The sequence below is a fragment of the Merops nubicus genome, unplaced genomic scaffold (genome assembly GCF_000691845.1).
Source record: "Merops nubicus isolate BGI_N331 unplaced genomic scaffold, ASM69184v1 scaffold8085, whole genome shotgun sequence".
NCBI lineage: Eukaryota > Metazoa > Chordata > Aves > Coraciiformes > Meropidae > Merops > Merops nubicus.
Genome location: NW_008607554.1, coordinates 1 through 21,002, shown reverse-complemented (window position 1 = coordinate 21,002; position 21,002 = coordinate 1). Strand labels below are relative to the sequence as shown.

At 39.8% G+C, this 21,002-nt stretch overlaps 1 protein-coding gene across 1 annotated transcript in view; it reads right to left on the bottom strand.

The window, feature by feature from the left end:
* Nucleotides 1-20,061, bottom strand: part of TRPM6 (transient receptor potential cation channel, subfamily M, member 6) — a gene marked incomplete at its 3' end in the record, with an annotated part of 57,226 nt that extends 37,165 nt beyond the window's left edge. Inside the window, exons 1-10 of the mRNA XM_008939976.1 lie at nucleotides 19,958-20,061; nucleotides 19,087-19,125; nucleotides 10,484-10,664; nucleotides 9,949-10,162; nucleotides 8,993-9,117; nucleotides 8,082-8,253; nucleotides 6,602-6,776; nucleotides 4,860-4,983; nucleotides 2,448-2,520; nucleotides 2,227-2,327 (exon numbers count right to left, since the gene is read on the bottom strand). Coding sequence (XP_008938224.1) covers nucleotides 2,227-2,327; nucleotides 2,448-2,520; nucleotides 4,860-4,983; nucleotides 6,602-6,776; nucleotides 8,082-8,253; nucleotides 8,993-9,117; nucleotides 9,949-10,162; nucleotides 10,484-10,664; nucleotides 19,087-19,125; nucleotides 19,958-20,061 — 1,308 coding nt within the window. The remainder of the gene's footprint in view (nucleotides 1-2,226; nucleotides 2,328-2,447; nucleotides 2,521-4,859; nucleotides 4,984-6,601; nucleotides 6,777-8,081; nucleotides 8,254-8,992; nucleotides 9,118-9,948; nucleotides 10,163-10,483; nucleotides 10,665-19,086; nucleotides 19,126-19,957) is intronic.
* Nucleotides 20,062-21,002: the final 941 nt, after the last annotated feature.

Genomic DNA, 21,002 nt, shown 5'->3' with positions numbered 1-21,002 from the left:
ACCTGAACCTTCCCTGGTGTAAGTTGAAACTGCTTCCTCTTGTCCTGTCACTTGCTGCTTGGGAGAAGAGATCAACACCCACCTCACTACCACCTCCTTTCTGTGAATGCCCCTTTGGTGAAGCAATTTTCCTAATATTCAGCCTAAGCCTCCTCTTGTCCTATCACTTGCTACTTGGGAGAACAGACTGGCACGCACCTCGCTACAACCTCCTTTCAGGTAGCTGGAGGCTGAGGGGAGACCTTATTTCTCTCTACTTTTCTCTAGGCTAAACAATGCCACTTCCCTCAGTTGCCCCTCCTAAGACTTGTGCTCGAGACCCTTCACCAGCTTTGTTGCCTTTCTTTGGACACGCTCCAGCACCTCAATGTCTTTCTTGTAGTGAAGGGCCCAAACTGAACACAGTATTCAAGGTGTGGCCCTGCCAGGGTCAGTTTCAGAGGTTGTCAAGTGACCATTTGTGGAGGTATGTAAAACGTGCATAGATGAAGTACTTAGAGACATGGTTAGCGGTGGACTTGGCAGTGCTGGGTTACTGGCTGGACTCAATGATACCAGAAGTCTTTTTCAACCTCAGTGATTCTGACTCTCTTTTATTCTATGATTCTATTATTACATAATTTATACAAATTCACCCATCAGAACAAGTTTCACCTGCCATACTTCCCATACAAATGCAAAGGAATGAAGTGCGCTCACAGGCCTTGCCAAAATAGATCTTCAATGATAAAAATGGCATGCCACTTACTGCAATAGTATAGAATTGAAACAGTAAGATAGATTCTGTCTCCCTTTAATACGTTTCAGTAAATCTTATCAATAGTTCACAGGAGAACTGAAGGCCAAAAAAATATAGAAACAGAAATTTCAAATATTAAGTGCTAAAAACCAATGAAAGAAGTTATTGGGGGAAAAAAAAAAAAATTCTTCATAGAGTAAAACCGTAACCGGGTATCATAAAAAAGTCATAAAGACAAAAATGCACACATGTCATTTTATATACACAAATCTTTTCCATATTCCATAAAAACAGAAGTCCGTTGGATAGAACTACTGTTAAGGTTATGCAGTCAACCACTTAAAAGTTATCTTATCAGGTAATTTATTACCATGAATAATGGTACAATTATTCATTGCTCAGTTATATACTATGCTTCCCTAGAAGACTTAGTCTCATTCAGTTCAGAGAGTGAATGACGCTCTCTTAGCAGGTAATTATTCAACATTTTGTTCTAACTGTGCTGTTCCAGGCTGGGCATATCCCTTATTATTCACACACAATTCAAATCCTAAAAATGAAACTACCAATTTCCTCCTTTGTCTTTCAGTGGACACTCAAGAGCTTTTACTTTTTCCATATTTTGTTCAAGAAGACTATGTGATCATCTCCACAGAGACTGAACTGAACCCAAAGAGGTAACAACAACAAAATAAAATCCTTTAATTCATGGATGCCCAATTGTAGACATCTCAGACACAGTCGTCCATGTACTCAGCCTTAAACACCACAGGTAACTATGAACTGGTGATCAGTAAATTCAGCTCTCTTGTTGTGTCAAACAATTAGCTACAGTCACACACAAAAATGTATACCCACTGTGTATTTTCCAAAATTTAGATTGCTGCTGTATGTTCTTTCACATATATATAGTTACTGTAGGTCTAAATCATGGCTTACCTTGATTGCACCTATTCCTAAGAAACAATATCTGAAATAATGCCATGATGTCATGCTGTACAGTGAATTCCATCTTTATTTTTATCTGGTAACACAAAAAAATCCATGATTTCCATATTTCTGTTTAGAGCCAGGAAAACAGAGGTAACAGTCCTTTGGAGTTTCCTCCTTCAAAGAGGAGAGTTCTCTGGGCTACAGTGAAATATCCTTGACCAGCAATGACTGTCAACACGCACTTGGGGAATACATATTCAAACAGACCACTGAAACCCTTTGGAGAAACTAGTAACAAAATCCTACACAAATTTTAAGTATCACCTCTTCGCTGGGGAAACAAATGTGTTTGATTTTTCACCTGATGCACTCTGCAGCTGAATACTCCACAATTTTAAGAATAATGACTCTCCAAAATCAAAGATTATTACTCTAGAAGATTGACTCCAAGCATCAAATTATTTCTTAATTAAAGCCTGACAAATTCAAGTCATGGAATATTAGTCATCATAACAAAGTGTAAAGCCACTGTGAAAAATAAAAGGTAATAGTACCTTCCAATGTTGTCCATAAACCAGTATGTGCTTCTTGGCAATATCTAGTCGGTTCCAGGCCAATGCCAAATCTAGCTGATCAGAAGCAGACATATTTGTACCTAGTGAACAAGTAAAGAACTTATTAGTTTTCATGCATTGATGTTACTCCTTTACTTCGAAAAGGTAAGCCAATGGGACTGTATGTCAGATGAAACCAGGCCATACTATTAGACAGGTACCTTTCAAGAGTGCAGTCAAAATTGCCAAGTCAATGTCCTGTTGATCTTCTGACTCCGCATCAAATATGGTCATCTATTAGAATTGTAGAAGTATACAATTTGAGACAAGGCAGAGAAGTCTGCACTTATTTATTGTTGGTAAGAGCTGTCGTAGATTAAATCATGCACATTTCACCACAAATAATGGCAAAGGCTCAGACATTATTTCCCTTTGTTTCAGACAGAAAAGGTACCATTTTGCTTTTAAATGCAATGGCATCCAAGGCAAAACAGAATCAACTTACTGCATAACAACATGAGTCTACTTCCTTTTGATTAGCCTTTAAAGTTGAGGAATGTAGAAATGTAACATGGCTGATGCCTGCTTAGTTTTCAACTAGAGAAAAGACATTCAAAATAAAACAAAAAAAAATAGAAAAATATTTTGACTAGTTTCCATTTTAGTTATCATTGTTACAATCATCTTTACTCCCATAACAAATAACTTGGTACACCATCATATTTGAAAAGGTATGGTAGATTGGTGAAATTCACAGTGACAGGAAAAGGGTAAACAACCTCCCTTTTTAAAAAGGAAAAAAAGGAAGACTTGGGTAACTACAGGCCAGTCAGTCTCACCTCTGTGCCCAGCAAGACCATGGAGCGATCCTCCTGAAGGGCCTGCTAAGGCACATGGTAAACAGAGAGGAGACTGGTGACAGCCAACATGGTTTCACTCAGGGCAAATAATGACTGACAAATTTGATGACCTTTCATGACCGGGTTACAGCACTGGTGGATAAAGGACAGGCAACGGATACCATCTACCTGGACTTGTGCAAAGCATTTGATACTGTCCTGCACAACATCCTTGTCTCTAAACTGGTGGAGACATGAATTTGACAGGTGGAGCACTTGGCAGATAACAAATTGGCTGGATGGTCACACTCAAAGCATTGCAGTCTACGGCTCAATGTTCAAGTGGAGACCAGTGACAAGTAATGCCTTTCAGCGGTCCACATTGAGACCAGGATTATTTAGCATCTTTGTCAGGGACAGGGACAGTGGGATAGAGTGCTCACTCAGCAAGCTTGTGGTTGACACCAAGCCGTGTAGTGTGGTTGATACTCTAGAGGGAAAGGATGCCATCTTCACAGACTAGAGAGGTGGTCCTGTGTGAATCTCATGAAGTTCCACCAGGCCAAGTATAAGGTACTGTACCTGGGTAAGGGCAATCCCAAACAGGGATACAGGCTGGGAAATCATTAAATTGAGAGCAGCCCTAAGAAGGACTTAGGGTTGCTAGTGGGTGAAAAGTTGGACACAAGTCAGCAACATGTACTCCCAGCCCAGAAAGCCAATTGCATCCTGGGCTCCATCAAAAGAATTGTGGCCAGCGTGTCAAGGGAGGGGATTTCTGCCTCTACTCCACTCTCAAGAAACCCCATCTGCAGTAATGTGTTCAGTTCTTGGGACCCCAGGGTAACAAAGACATGGATCTGCTCAAGCAGATCCAGAGGGGAGCCACAAAGATAATCAGAGGACTGGGACAACTCTTCTATAAGGACAGGCTGAGAGAGTTGGGGTTGTTTAGCCTGGAGATAAGAAGGCTCCAGGGAGACCTTATAGCAGCCTTCCAGTACCTAAAGGGGACTTACAGGAAAAATGGAGAGGGACTCTATAAAAGGCAGTACAGTGATAGGACAAGAGGTAATGATTTCAAACTGATAGAGGGTAGATTTAGATTAGATATTAGGAAGAAATTCTTCACTGTGAGGGTGGTAAGGCACTGGAACAAGTTGCCCAGAGAAGTGGTGTGTTATCACCAGAAGTGTTGAAGGCCAGGCTGGATGAGGTTTTGAACAATCTGGCCTAGGTGAAGGTGTCCCTGTCCATAGCAGCAAGGCTGGAACTAGATGATCTTTAAGGTCCCTTCCAACACAAACTATTCAACGATTCTGATTGTACTCTCACAAATGAGCACCTGAGCCAACAAACATGGCAGCACATTTTGAAAATAAATTTCCATAGAAATTTATTTTCAAAATGTCACAGACAAGTTCTAGCATAATTCTGTTATGAGTAGAGGAATGAATGGAAGCATTTCTAAATTACAAGATGCTACGAGAGCAGGAAAAAAAAAAAAAAGTAGGAATTACTTGATCTTTCCCGTAAAAACAATGATGTCTGACCTTATACTAAAATCAGACAGGCTGTCATTTCATAAGCAACCACTGAGACCTGAAAAGTTAACAGGTGTTGTGGAGCTACTCAACATATAAATCAGCACAGATACCTTTGTATTATCTTTATATTAGAGAAAAGACCATTACTTCTGCAACTTCTGTGCCCTTGCCAACCCACCATAGAAAGAGCAAAAAAGGGTAACAGCAAATTAAGATATCCTAAACTCAGAGCATGAACCCCACTCACGGACTCTCTGTGCTCCATGCATTCCATCAAAATGTGAAATAGATGACTGGACTGTTTCTGTCCCAAACTAAATGTGTTTTGAATCATCGCTAAGACTTCCTCCTTCACTTGAGGGCGCAGCTCCCTGAAAAACAAATATACAAGCAAGAATAAGTATATTTTTAGCTATTTCCTATCAGCCCAAATGACAGCTCAGCAGAAGATGAAATTTGTGTGAAGCACACCCAAGGAAAAATCTCTATTATTTCTACTTCTCTGATGACTTATTCCTGCATTCTTTGCAGGAGAAGCAAAGCAGAGGCATCCCGTAACATAAATTTTTATTCACATAGGCATTAGTTCTGACCTTACATATATACTATTGGAAATTGAACAAATTAAAAAGTTAACGATTTTCAAAGGATTGTCTATGGATATAAAGTTAAAAATCACTAGAAGTACAGCAAGATTTTTCTTTCTTTCAATTATCAAACAGCAATAAAATCACACTCTATATCATCTGTTCATTAGGCTTCATACATCTCCCACCGTTTTTCCCCTCAGTTATCTTCCTGTTAACCTTTCTATCCATATTTTCCCTTTTTTTTTAAGTGGCAGTATATTTTTTTTTCCAATTATCAAGAACATGGCAGAAGAAGCAACATGGGAAACCTCAGCTAGTCCAAGGGATCGGAATGCAAGCAGATAACCATGTATCTTTGAAGAGGCTGGAAAGTCCTGAAAAGAGTGGAGTAAACAAAAAGTGACAGCAGAGAAAAGTTGTCCAGTCATGAACTGTTGATCCTTGACTGAACCAATCATATATAGACACATAAGTTTAAGAAAAAATATAAAAAGGCTTGTTAGAACAATAAAAGTGTCTTCTTGCTCACAAACTTCTGTGTCGTGTCTGTCTCAACAATGACAAAGCAAGTGCAGAAGAAAGTTCTCAATAAAACACATTAGGGAAAAATACTACCCCCCTAAAAGAATATTTAGAAGAGATAACAAATAGATAGGATATAAAGTTTATTGAATTGTTCATTCTAAAAAATTTGAATGAACCCAGGCCATTTTTTAAGAATTTGACTATTTAATTAAAAAGTTCTTTTGACTTTAAAAACTTTCACAAAAATATTAATTTGCTATACAAATAGTTAGTTAGTTCCAGTTTGGATATAAAGGACATAAAATTTTCATCAAGGTCTGTTTAATAAAGTCTGTACCTGAGGCTGCACTTGAAATGACATAAAGAGTTACAGCTAGATAAGGATGACAAATCTGTTACCACTGGATAAACCAAAACCCAAGCCAAGGAAACCTGGTCTTCCTCCTATCCCAGCTTGAGGCTCCTACAGTAACTAACTCCATCCCTAGTCTCAAAAGCTTTGTGCAACCCAAATGAATACTGATGGGAGGAGAAAGTATTTAGTCAAAACCCACGTAGGTTCTCTGGGGTCCCAAACAGTGTCCCTCACCAGATGTGAGAAATATTGTTTTAACTCAAAATAGCTAGATGCCTTTTGTTTTTCCTCTTCAAAAAAAGCCATGGTAAATTGGGCAGAATGATCCTTTCAGCACTAGTTCGAGGCAGAGAAGGAAGAAACTGTGCTCTCACTTCACAAAAATAAAACCTAACAAAAGACCATGGTTGGGTCATTACCAGAAGCATCAGAAATTATCTCGGCAGTTTTGAGACAGGCATTTTCAGGTCCCTCCCAATACAACAGACCAATGAGGAGAAGCATTATTCCACTACTCACCCCGTATCACCTGTGTGTTTGTGGGTAAATGCCAAGATATCTGCAGCTCTGCCAGTGCCCTCATAGACCACGACGGGGACAGCTGGGCTGGCCCTCACGTACTCCCACACCATTAGGATCACATTGGGGCCTCCTTCCACCACCAACCCAACTACAGGTACACCTTGTCCCATTCCTGTTTCAAAACACACCTGACCAGTTACATATAGGTCTTAGTCACACACACAAAAAAATCAGAACATCTGGTAAATAAATACTCATGAAGGAGTTTCATATATGGTTCAATGGAGAGGAATTCATGCCTTCATCATATCTAATGTGACTTACACTTTTTAAGACTTGGAAAGAACTTCTGCAACCAGATCAAAAAGACCATAAAAACCTCTGATAAAACTGTAAACAGCCCTAGCACTGGAAAGAAGAGACATCCTTCAGAATATCCCTCTGCATTTTATGACAGCTCTCAGAGGCAAAGATGCTGACAGTGTTTGAAAAGTGGTCAATATCCACTTGTTCACCTATACACATTGAAAAGGAATCAGGCATTTATTTACAGATTTTCTCCAGTTTTAGAGCAGTAGGGTGGGAGTTTTTAATGATCAGAAAGAAATTTCATTAAAGATGCAATAGAATTGGAAAAACAACAGAAAGTCTGACTTGTAAAAATGCATGGTAAGAACAGATATAAGAGGTCGAGTAAGAAGCTCTAAATAGGAACACATCAAAAACTGGGTAAGTTAGTAAGTTTGTAAAATCCACAAAGTGAGCAGATAAAGGAAACAAAGATTCAACATCATAACTCTGCTAATGTCTTTTTAACATACTTCATGGTTTAAATCATTATGTAAGAGTGAACCTCTACAAACAATGTATACAATCTAATGCATAAAAAGAAATACTTGTCAATGTAATAAATACTTCATTCATTATTCCTATACCACAATTCAGTTACTCTATAGGCAAACAAGGGAATTTAAGCAATCTGACAAACATTGGCTGAAGGTACTCCTTTCACAACAAGTCTCTGCTTCTGTACTTCAGGACGTCACAGGTTTGCAATATAGAAGAGTGATGAGGATAAAAGTAATGAACAGGGGAACAAAGATTCAAATTCCACTGAAACTGACAATTTTTTCCACCTATCAAAATGCTGGAAAACTATCTAGAGCTTTTTTAGAGACCATGCAAAACTGCAGAGTGAACGACTGCTCAGTACTTACCATTAATCTGAGTAATTTAGATGTTTCTACAACTGAGAAAACAAAACGGAAGTTAGCCCAAATGCATAATGCTTTATAAAAATGCTGTCCTTTTCAGTTTCCTGATGTTCAGAGTGCAAGACACACGCAATAAATGGCTTTCAAGCTCAGTGAAATCTGTGGCAAATGAGGATGTATAACATGTAACAGGAAATGTCAAGTATCTCCACAACTTTTAGGATACGTCTTTCTGTCACAAAGATGACCACAGCAGTACTCACTTGTGTGTATTTTCTGAAGTGATATGTACTTCTCCAAGTTCCTCCTGAGCATCATTTCATTCCCATACTTGCCTACTGTCCCATCATCTGCCATTAGAAAATGAGAATGCATGCTGTTGAGGGTACTTAGCTTGCTGAGTGGATTACTGAGAGTCTGGTACAGGCAAACTACCTAAAATAAATAAACAGATAAATAAATCAATAAATCATTTATGTTGCATAACTTATTTTTCTGCATCCTATTGTGATCTACTAAAAGCCTCCATCATCTGAAAGATTCTTGCTGCTCTGCTCAAACACAGGTTTTCATTTGATTCTTAACAGCAACAAAACCACAATTAACACCAAGTAAATTATTTCTGATTAGGCTTGCAGTCATTAGTTGGAGTCACTGCCTGCTTGCCTTCTTTGCAGAAGCTGAAACACAAAGGCATATTTTTCCCAGGTGCATTCCCATTAAAATCATGTGAGCTATCACTTAACAGGGATGATTTCACCTTACTTGTCAAGTGTTCTTAGTTATGTAGGTTGTGCCCTCAGATTTGCACTCACATGAACTTCTAGTTTATGAATACAAGTCATGTATATTAACGGCCTATTTGTGTGTACCATTACCCTGACTGCACACTCCTAATCACATGCACACATCTTTGCAAACACAAGAGAACTGCCTAATTAATTACAAAACTTAAAAAAGAAACTAAGAAATAAACTATTAATTTACATACAAAAAGCAAAATACAGTGCCTCAACACACCACAGAATTCTACTGCTGAGTAAAATCTAATACTCAGATACTAAGAAAAAATACCAAATCAGTGAAATGAAGTGAGCAGAAAATTAAGTATGTAAGAAAGCTATAGACTCCCCTTAACATGAAGGCTTTTATTAATAAAATGTGTCCAACTCACATCCTTTCCTATGAGATCTCTCTGGTTCTCAACGATACCCCATGGAGGAATCCCAACAGCACAGATCTTTCTCAGGTGTGGTGAGGCACGGCCTTTCAGGGCATCCCCCACATGCCTGGACACTCCTAAACAGATAATTAAATCATCATTTTTCTTCTACATTCAGAGACCTGCTGTAGGACACTGAGGGAAGAGTTTGCCATCATTTAATTCATCCTATGGTTATGTGTTAACTAGAAACAAACCACCCACCCAGCTTGTATATTTGACATGCACTGCAGGAATTGTAAGGCTAAGGTGAAATGTATCGATGTTTCAATGTCGATACGTATTTCTAATTAAGAACACTCATGTATGTTACTAATGCTGCTTTCTACCTCTGCAAAACTTTATTATTTACATAAATGCACAGAATAGTTCTCCTGCAAAGTCACTGGATTTAAATAAAAGCTAAAGAAGTAAAACCATTTCAGTTCTGTGGCTTACTGACCCCCTCAGTTTTTGAGAGTAGTCTACAGGCTGTTTCAGATACTAATACACTAGTTAATGGATTATCCAAATTGAAAACCTTATTTATATAACACAAGTTTAACTTAGAATTGAAAGCTGTTTAAAAGCACCAGTCAAAGTCCTCAGAATCTAAGTATTGTAATGAAGCAGATAAAACTGACTGCAGAAAAGTTCTGGTTATTTCCTATCAATGCCTGTTATTAGATGAAGAATATTCTACTCTTTAATTTAAAAATAAATAAATAAATAAATAAATCAGAATACATGTCAACAGCAGACATGACATCACTCTGAATTATGTATTGATCCTTAAAAAAATCCTTAATTTTGTGCTAAAATATCACAAATTATATTTTAAAAAATTCATTATACATGCCCTAAATGTATAAGCTCACATTCAAGGAACACCAGAGGAAGACTGAAACAATGACCAATAAATACATTACCACTATTGATGCCTTCTGTAATTATCCATGCTCCTGTAGTCTCAGCAGCCTTCACCAATCCTTTGCTGAAAACCTGCTTGACCTTTGAGGGAAGCTTGAAATTTTGAATGCCTCCATGGACAGAGATCACTAGCTTTGGCAACTCCATCTGCCATTCTTTAACCATCAGGTGCAACAGCTGATCCAAATTGCTATCATAAGAGAGTCTAATATACTGGAAGAAATATTAATGGATAAAATAAATATCCTTTAAATGCCCACCAACAAGAAACTGCAACATATTACAAAGTTCTCATCATTAAGATCTTAAGTATTTTATGCAGGATTAGAATTTTCCAATCCTGCTAAAAAATACAAAAAAATAAAAATACACCAGTGAGCAATACAGATGGCAAGACATATTATGCTTAATCACGGTGAAGTTCAACGTAAAAATATCATACACACACTCTACCATGACTTACTTTTAGATTACCCTGCCCTCCTAAGACAAACAATCTGATATTCACCCAAAATCACTCTTTGCCTTTCTTACCTTGGCATGGTATGTGTGCTCTCCATCTTGAAAACTGATGGTACCAAATGCATCTGTTGGACTTGTCTTGGTGTGGCTTTGCACAGACCATTCTCCACCATCTCTCTGCGAGGCTGCCTGATAAACAGGCCAGCTACAGTCTACTCCTGGGTGATCTCCAATCAACCGTCCACAGCAACATCTCACATTAAAACCAAATAAGTTATTTTATATCAAACACATTTGCATGCAGCTCTAGGAGCGTCATCAGAATAGACAAAATATTTTTTCTACAAAGGAGGATATTGTAGCTTTCTGACAGGTAATATAATAAAAATTAACTCATCTGAAAAAAAAAAAATCTCTACAGTGGCAAAATGACCTTGAATTAAATCATAAATATGTTTTGTTGGAAACAGAATTTGTTCTCTACTTGAGTAACAGCTGGGGGTTGGCCTGGATACTCTTCAAAGGTGTCTCACAATCCAAACTATCCTGTGATTACGTGTGATTCTGTAACAGTTTAAGAGTCCCATACAGCCAATCTGACCTCCACAATGCAGCTCAGCTTTACTGGTCTTGTATGTGACATTTCACAGGAGTATTTTAGGACACCGAGGTTTGCTATGACTACTACCACAGGTTATTCTATATATTGAGGAAAGATCTAGGAGTTACTGTCATTAATCAGGAGGAGAGAAGCAGCCCTCAGTCTAGACAGAACTTCATTGTGAGCTTTCTTCTAACCTTTGGATGCCATCAAAGTGAATATACAAAATAAACGGATTAAAGTGCAATGTTAATGGAAGTATAGCAGAAACTCAGTAAGCATTAAAGGTTTGCAACATGAATGAATAACCCAGATTCCAAATTCAACCAGTATTACTGTCACACAGGCTTTGACAGGCTCCAGTCTCTTCTGCAGGATTAACTTCAACAGAAATCATAGTGACATAAGATAGTCCAGTTTTCCTTTAGAAATTTCAGAAGTTAATATACCCTAGGAAATAGAGAAAAACTCTTTCCTTTTACTCTTTTTAAGATATCAATCAGCCTTCAACAACCCAAACTCAATGACTGCCTTGGGACTCAGATGTACTACTTGTGGATCTAGGGGCAGGTTAGATATAAACATCTGCAAAACCCTGAGGAGGTACATTCAGAAAGAGGTACATTCAGAAAGAGGGAGTTTTCTGTGGACAGGAGTGGTAACTCACTGGTGAAAGACAAATAGATTAAAAATAACAAGTGGACAAAACCAAGGCCTAAAACAACTCTAAAGAAATTAAGGAAGTGTACTAGTTAGAAAGACACTTTTTGATATCTGGAAACCATGACATTAGATTTGCACTCCAGTTTTTCAACACAGGCAAACTATATTTGATTGATTCAATGTTCTGCAAAAGCAGACTGGAGAAGGAAGCCTCACATGCTTGGGTGGAATTAACAACTCAATTAAATTATCTTATTCAGTGGAGGAATAAAGAGCTGTAGAAGCCTAGCACTGCAGAAAAGTCTTGAGCTCTATCATCACATATATGATGATGGTTGGCTAGAAGTCAGAATGAAATAGGGACTACAGAAAATGCTCAGATTTTTGTCAAGCTAATTCAACATGGACTAGCTAACTTAGACTGTCCACACCTTTTCCCTCACTGCGACAAACAGCAGGATAGCCCAGAAATCAAGGGACTTGCCAGAACGAAGTCAGGCATGTCCTCACAACTGATTCCTGGGAAAATGAAGAGGAAATTACCTAGCTGTGAGGAGGAAATAAGCCTCACAAAGAGTTTTTATTGACAAGTTACTATAACCAGAAGAATTGCCCGTTCCGGCTCACTGTATGACTCCACAACCATTTGCACTGTGCCAAACCAAAACCAGGGATGAGCAAAGGGGGCACAAGAGCTGCTGAAAAAAAAACTATTGATCTAGGCATCTCATTTTGATGTCCCCAAAACCAAAACTTGTTGTAATTTTGCCTACTCATAGGCAAACCAAGACAAGCAAGTCAAGGCTCACAACTAAACAAAAAGTATCAAAGCTGGAACTTAGAGAATAAGCCAGTCACATTAGGTCACTTTCATGTGAACTCAAAATCCATACTCAAGAGCTACTATAGAGACATATCTAAACTAAGTGTTTCAGAGCAATGCAGCAGCAAAGCAGATAGCACAAGGAACACAGATTTGGATAAAATCCGTCCACAAAGACCATGAGGCCAATGACTATACTTGTTTATGACTCTCCCTACATATCTCAAGGAAAAGAGTGAAAGAAAGAGAGAGTTTTGAATTCATTATTGGTGTTCAGAGGAAAAATTTTTCTACAGCTGAGCTATTATCCTCCTTGCTATATTTTTTTCAACTTGCTTTTTTGGGTGACTCCAGAGTATGAGACAAAGAATGTCAGGAAAAACTTGACCTTTATATGGAAGATGAGGAAAAAACATAAATATCCTACTGTCCTTTGGTTCTGAAAATACCTTGTGGTCACTGTATTCCTCCCAGAGTGGGCTCACAATAACAACACTTTTATTTCAAAAGACAGAAAACCAGCAGCAGTCCCAGCTAAATATATTACCTTACACTACTCGCTTAGATACCATGTTACAGTCTGAGTTCAACTCAGCAAACACCAGCCCTTGGAGGGAATGCACTGAAGAGCAGTGAGGCTTATCATCACCGATTACATTTTCTAAACTCTGACTTAATCTCTGCCCATCATCAATATAGGAGCAGAGAATGACTGTCTCATACATTACTGTTCCACACAGTTCCACACGGTTCCATCAGCAGCCCCTCCTAGAGCAGCAAGAACAAGAGCAACCTGCCTCTCAAAGCAGTGATTCTGTGGGAAGGAATTAACCATCAGACAAGACAAATCAGTGCAGTAACCTTGAGATTGAGAAGCCCAGTGAACACTGAACTATTTTAGTAATTAACATCATTTATGCTACGTACCTAACATTTACCTGTAAATCTACCCAGAGGTGAACTGCACTCAGGATAACCAGTCATGCTGCACAGGCAGTGGAGGAACTGCACACAACACACAGGTGTGCAGGGTACGTGCAGCTGCTTTTACTTCAGAGACTATCATATTTCCCAAATAGTTTATGCTCTGCTTCAAACTGGCACACTCTCTCTACCCATCTAGCAAGAAAGGACAATGTGCTAAGGACTCCTGAGCTACGTGGGAGGTAAAAAGCCAAGACCATGAGGCTCTCAGGAGGGTTGAGTAAACCAAAGCAGAACATTAAATACAGCTGTATTTCTTTTTTTAAAAAAAAAAAAGCTGCAAATTTAATACAGCTGGATTTTTTCTGTAATGTTTTGAGTTGCGTGACAGGGCTTAAGGAGGAGCGGAGCTGCCAGCCAGAGGTGATGGCTGAGCCAGGATTGCTCAAGAGCACTCAGTTCACATACATCCCTGGGACCTGTCAGGCTGTACCTCAAGGTACTGATGGAGGTGGCTGATGTCCTGAGCTGTGATGTTATAGTCTGGGAGGGAGGACATGTTGGCAGGTGACAACCTGGTTGGGTGATGGTCTCACAGGCTGGTGGTGGCTGTTGGGTCAGATGAAACCTGGAGGCCAGTATCAAGCCAGGTGCTTGTCAGATGCTGTCTGGGTACGGTTTGGGTCCCCAACCAGCAAACTAGAGGGGCTTCAGGCATGAGTGACCATACTGGTGCAAGATGGTGAGGCTGGAGTCCTTGACCTCTGAGAAGAGGCTGCAGGACCAAGGATGGTTCAGCATGGAGGAGGGATGGTTTTGGGGGCATCCACAGTATCCTCAGCACCAACAGGAGGGGATGGAGGAGATGCAGCTGGTCTTTTCACAGTGGTGTGGGGAAGGAAGTCGAGAGGCAGCAGCACAAGCTGAAACACAGGAGGCTTGAGGCTGGACATAAGAAGCCTACTGCACAGGAGGATATCCCAGTGGTGGGCCTGGGGTCTGGGGAAGGTGGGCTCCCTCTGGCCTTTGGAGTTTCACATCGCAGCTGGGTGAAGTCCTGAGCAGCCTGGGTCTCACCCCTGGGCTGAGATGGTTCTGGGCAGGGGCTGTCACTGGAGACCTCCCCAGTCCCTGCCAGCCCAAGTATCCTCTGATTCTGTAACTATATCATATGCATTGATTCAAAATGTCTTTGCAACAACTTTATCTTCTTTGCCCCAAAGGCTCACTAAGCTACAGGTGTAGAAGGGAGAAATGTCAGTAACACAAAAGCAGGCTCCTGGAAAATTCACACTTTGAGGAACAAGGGGAAACCTGGAGGGTTGACATGGAGGTAAAAGTAACTGCAGTAGCCAGATTACAAAATCCAGTGCCCTAACAGGCAGCACTCTAGAGACTGCTTCCCAAAAATCTGTCTGAAAGGTCAGATATAGAGACTGTAAGAACATCTCAGATCTGTAAGGATTCAGAAGTTCAGCACCACATTCCCAGATATTCATGCTACGAGATGGGTCTAGGTGCTGCCTGAGATGTGTTTGTGAGCACTGCACTGAAGAGTAAAGAGAGGCCATTTCAACATACCAGGGAAACATAGACAAAGGTGTTAGTAAGTTACTCAGATTTGAATAGCAAATACTAAAAGGAGTTATTCTACTTTGTATTAGCAAATAGTTGCATAACCCACTCATAAACTGTTTGCAAACCTTGGAAGTTCTCTGGGAGAAATCATTAACAGATTTCTTTTACCTACAATATTACGTCAAATTATAACAAGTATCAAGTACATTTAGATTGCTTTTGAAATGTTGTGGAAAATTACAGATCTCAGGAGGCCAAAAACCCCATGTCATTGCTGATCTAAATACAATTATACAGTTACAATATTCATGTGAAAATTACTTCCCACTGTTCTGAACAGAAAAATTCTCCTAGAAAAAAGTTCTGTGTACACCTTAAGATATACAAAACAAGAACAGTTGACATTTGGGAAAACATACCTGCAAGATAATGTCTCACTGAAACAAACATCAGACACCCATACACATTCTGTGTATATACAGACATATCAACAAACAGTATTCACATGAATTTAAGCAGCATGAAAATGCTCTACAAAATGTGAAAGAAAGAACTACAAGACAGAAAAAACACAAAAGTAAGGGATGTCTCTACAGAGAAAAATGGAAAAAAAAAAAAACAACAGACCCAACCTGAAAAGTGCACATTTTCAGTTTCTCATCCTCCCTCTCCCACAGCAATATTCACTTTCATGCAGCAAAACTGTGTTTGATTATGAGGTTGATTTGGTGAAAAGCTAATCTTCATTTAGTTTTACACCACCACCACTCAGGTTAATTTTTGTACCAATGAGCATCCCAGAGCACGTAACAATGTGGTCTCTCTGTGGGGGGTGGGAGAGGACTGGAGAACTGCTGTAATCTCAATTTAGACAGGATTAAACCGCTATATTTTGAAGCACAAATTGATTTCACTTTAGATACCCACCTGAGTATCTACAGATTATCAGGAAGCATTAAAATACTCCCTGCATTTCTACTTCCAGAACACCGGCAAAAGTCTTTGAATCTACACCATGCTATACACTGACCCTTCAAAGGCATCTGATTTCAAGGACTCACATTTTTTCTTTTGGAAACTGTGACTTGTTTCATAAAAATCTTAGAAACAACATAAAATGTAAAACAATTAAAAAAGCAAATAATCATGCTCCTGTAGGTTGTGGGATTAGTTAGCATCAGCTTGCTAATCATTAGTCATCAGAAACTCTGTTTTGTGCTGCTTCAGCCTTCAGAGGCCTCTTACACACACAAAAAAATAAATGGCAAGGAAAGTCAAAATTTTTATTCTAACAATTTATTATCGATTTATTATCATAAAAATACAAATGATAACTCTTTTCGGAAGACCAGCTGAATGACAAACATTGGATTGAAAACAATTCATTAATACAAATGACAAAATGCTATCTGTCTGAAAAATGCACACAGGAGTTAAAAGCATCAAAGTGATATAATTTTTTTGCTTGCCTTCCTGAAAACAAAACCTCAAAATGTCCACGGCAGAGAAGATGAAAAAGTCTTCAGAAAACCTGTCATTGGAGATGTTTCTACTACCCTCTTTCATGGAATCATAGGATTGTTTAGGTTGGAAAAGACTTTTAAAATCATTGAGCCCAACCATTAACACAGCACTGCCAAGTCCACCACTAAACCATGCCCTAAGCACCACATCTACACATCTTTCAAACACCTCCAGGAACGGGGACTCCACCACTTCCCTGGGCAACATGTCCCAATGCTTGACAACTCCACTGGTGAAGCAATTTTTCCTAATATCCAACCTGAACCTTCCCTGGTGTAAGTTGAAACTGCTTCCTCTTGTCCTGTCACTTGCTGCTTGGGAGAAGACACCAACACTCACCCCACTACCAAGCATACAGCACTCAAGGTGTGGCCTCACCAATGCCAAGTACAGAGAGGCAACTGCTTCCCTGATTCTGCTGGCCACACTGTTTCTAATAAAATCCAGGATGCCGTTGGCCTTCTTGGCCACCTGGGCACACTGCTGGCTCATATTCAGCCAGCTATTGACCTACATCCCCAGGTCCTTTTCCACCAGGCAGCTTCCCAGCTACTCTTCCCCAGACCTGCAGTGTTGCAAGGAGTTGTACTGAGCCAAGGTCAGAACCAGGAATGTCGTCTTGTCGAAGCTCATACCACCAGCCTCCATCCATTGATCCAGCCTGTCTAGATCCCTCTATAGATGCTTCTTACCCTCTAGCAGGACAACACTCCTGCAGACTTACTGAGGATGCCTTTGATCCTCTCATCCTGACCACAGAAAAAGACATTACACAGCACTGGCTCCAGTATTGAGCCCTGGGGAATACACTCGTGACTGGCTGCCAACCAGATTTAACTCAAGCTGATGTGCTCCATAACCTTCCCTGGCACTGATGTCACCTTTACAGGCCTGTAGTTCTCCAGATCCTCCTTCTAGGCCTTGTTGTAGATGGCTACATTTGCTAACCTCCAGCCGGCTAGGATCTCCTCAGTTAGGCACAACTGCTGATATATTATGGGAAGTGTCTTGGTGGAGCCCATCTGGCCCCACAGACTTGCGTGTGTCTAAGCGATGTACCAGGTCGCTAATAATTTACCCTGCAATTATGGAAGCTTCATCCTGCTCCCCATCCCTGAATTCCAGCTAAGAGGGCTGGATAACTCTTTTTAGGCAGAGAAGGCCTAATTCCTACCTGATCACTCTCAGGCATTTCTGTGGTTTTTAACACATCAGTAACCCTGTGTCTGCTGCTGCATGTATCTCCATTCCCTACCTTCACTGACATGGCAGACCAAAGGTCCTTACTAGAACACCTCAAACACTGGTGTGATGCTGCCAGGCTTATCTCTAGTGAGCTGGGTTTTATACTTATTCCCCTTCAAATCCCCCTTCAAATCAAGTCCAAAGCTCTTCCAATGTGCCCTGCTAACTCCTGCACAAAGATCCTTTTACACCTTTGTGACAGGCGTACCCCATCCATTACCAGCAAGCCTCGTGTGATGTAAACCAACCCAAAAGCAAACAACCCAAAATTCCATGTATTGATCTGCTGGCTCTTCCTGTTTCTTCCCTCATCATTGCCCGAAACTGGAAGTACAGAGGAGAATGATACTTGTGCTCCTGATCCCTTGACCAGTCATCTCCAGGCCAAGAATCTCTTGATTGCCCTCACACTTCTTGTTGCAATGTCATTGCTGCCTACCTGAAAAATCAGTAATGGAAAATAATCTGAGGGCTGTACCAGGGTAGGAAGCTTTCTCTTCACATCTTTAATCTGGGCCCCAGGGAGGCTGTACAGTTCCCCGAGAACTGGGTCTGGTCTGCATATTTGGTTTCCTGTTCCACCCGGGACAGTTTCCTATGATAATACCCTGTTGTTTTTTTTTTAAATTTATAGAAGTGGTTTTGATACCTGAGCAACACATTCAAGCTAGATGAACCACTGTCCTCTGCTATTGTTTCGTTCCACTTGCAGAGCCTTCTACCTGTTAATGCAAGGGCACCTGGGGAAGGTGAGGTAGTCACAGAGGTAGTCACCTGCTGCACTGAGCAGCAACTTGTCACCATTGCCCCCGTCCCTTGAAGCACTGTGTTCAGACAGGTGGAGAGAGGATAGGACATGAAATCCCGTGTGTCATGCAACCTTGCCTGCCTGTTGCTCATCTTGGCATCCGAGTGCTAGTTCCAGTTATACTGTGTTGTTCTTCCTTTATTTTGTTTATCCTCTTTCCATAGTTCTTACTGTTCTCCATTGCTTTTGTTTCACTCTCCTTCCAATCACCCAGGACACAGCTGGAATTGTCTCCCACTTAAACGCACATTTCTGCCTTTCATTCCTCAGGAGAAGATTAAGACAAACTCATCCAAGGTATTTGAAAAAACTTCTCTATTGTAAATGAATTAAAGCTTATAAAACAATTTATTTTACCCAGATCTATGCTAAAAATTTTGCACCACACCCTAGAAATGTTGCTCTGACAAGGTAAGAGGAAAGGTGCTTTTGGTGTCATTACGACCTTGACTAGGAATACCTATCATTAATTTTATGCATTCTTATTCTTTATATTTATGCATTCTTACCTGATTAAATTCTGGCACACTTGGCATCCTGCAGGACACCTGTGATAAAAGATGGACAACTTATACATGCTTATATGAAAGAAAACATATGTAAAGGTATTCGTAAAGTATAAATCCATCTGTGAAAAAAAATCACATCAACAGAGTTAAAGGCTCTATTCTGCACTCACCCTTGGAAGATGTAACTTCAGGGCAACTTCAGTAATTTTTTTGTGTCTTACATCTCACACTGTATATCAAATCTGCATTTCATAAGAGAGTTATCTATCTTATCTACTCCATGTGTTCAAAACAATATGATCAAAATTAGACATTTGCATCCTCAGAATGTGATCTTTATGTTTATTGAGGGAACACCATTCACAAGATACAAAATCTGGAACGTCAAATTATGTTTACTTCCTCAGGTCCTAAAACATAGGCTGAGGATTTGTTCTTGTCCTTACCCTTTTCATACTCTACACCAGCCTAAGCAGAAAATTCTATCTCAGAAGACTGTGATCATCAGCAGGCATTATTCTCAGGATGGGAGAAAATGGCAGTACAGGATTAAGAATTCCTGTGCAGCAGTAGCTCCATGTAACTCAAGCTCTCAACTGGATGCCATACCAGAGTTTTGGTTCCTAGACCGAGAGCAATGCATCTAAGAAGCCTAGAAAGGTCAGTTGGTGACAGCTTCTAATTCAAACGAAGAGCCTCATTTAAAATGTACTCGTGACAGTATCTATGAAAACCCATAAACACCAGCCATCATCAACTGGGACATTGCAACACTGCAAAGAATTTCATCCAAGCTACACACAACACCCATAAAAAATTATTCTGACTCTTTCCAAATGTAACAGAAATAAAATTAAATTAATTGTTTTACCTGTGAGGATCTTTTGAACTGGGAATGATGTGTGCACATTCTCTTTTACTGAAGACCTCTTCAATCCAGGATTTGGGGGACTGAAAAGACATTTCAAATGTCATTGTATTACTGAACTTAACATAATGCAAAAAAGAATGTATCATTTCTACATCGCAGTACACACATAACACATAACTAAGAATGATCCAGGTCATGGTACTCATGAAACCAAACACCATAAGCTGAATCTATAGCTCTAAATACTCCTAGCCCTTCAACCCCAAGCTTTACACAGCTCGACAGAAACTTCAATGTTAAAATTCACTCCTACACCTCACTAATAAACGTAAAAATCATTTAGAGGATCTGTCAAAGATGTGCAACAGAGGAAGTGGTAAGGATGAATCAGAACCACTTAAAGGACTGCACTGACTTTTTGACAGAAGACTAGCAAATGGCTACCTGACTAAAACTGTGTTAAAAAGGCAAGATTTTCTTCTTATCTGAAAGAGACACTTGATTCCTTCTTTTATGATTCTTAACAGAGTTAAGAATAGATTAATTCTGGTTATATGTTTGCTGAGCTAGGACTACAGTGAAATGCAAAAGCAGGGACCAAAAACTAGACCTTGCACTCAGAGTGTATGTTCAGGTGAGTTTTTTCCACTGGCCTCCTGGGACAGTGTGAAAACTGTCTTGGTGAAGCCTGTTGTAGCTGAATAAACTGAGCAGTCTCTATGGTACACAGATTTCCTTCAAACAATCTCACTGGGAGTCTTTGAACCTTCTTCTCTCCAGGTCTGTCAGGATCAAATTCCCTGTAAGGAATGACAGTTTTTGGATGCTGAACTTTGAAATCTACGGGACTGAATTTAGTAAACACTGGAAGTGAATGATTTTTTTTTGTTGCTGTCAAAGAGAGTTATCCTCACAATAAAGCATGCAGTGGACAGATAATTCATCATAAATAATAAATACAAATATACTGACCATGACTGTCTAGTTGTGTCTCATGTACATCTCACTCTCAACAAGGTGACCTTGAATGTCCCCAGGAATGGGG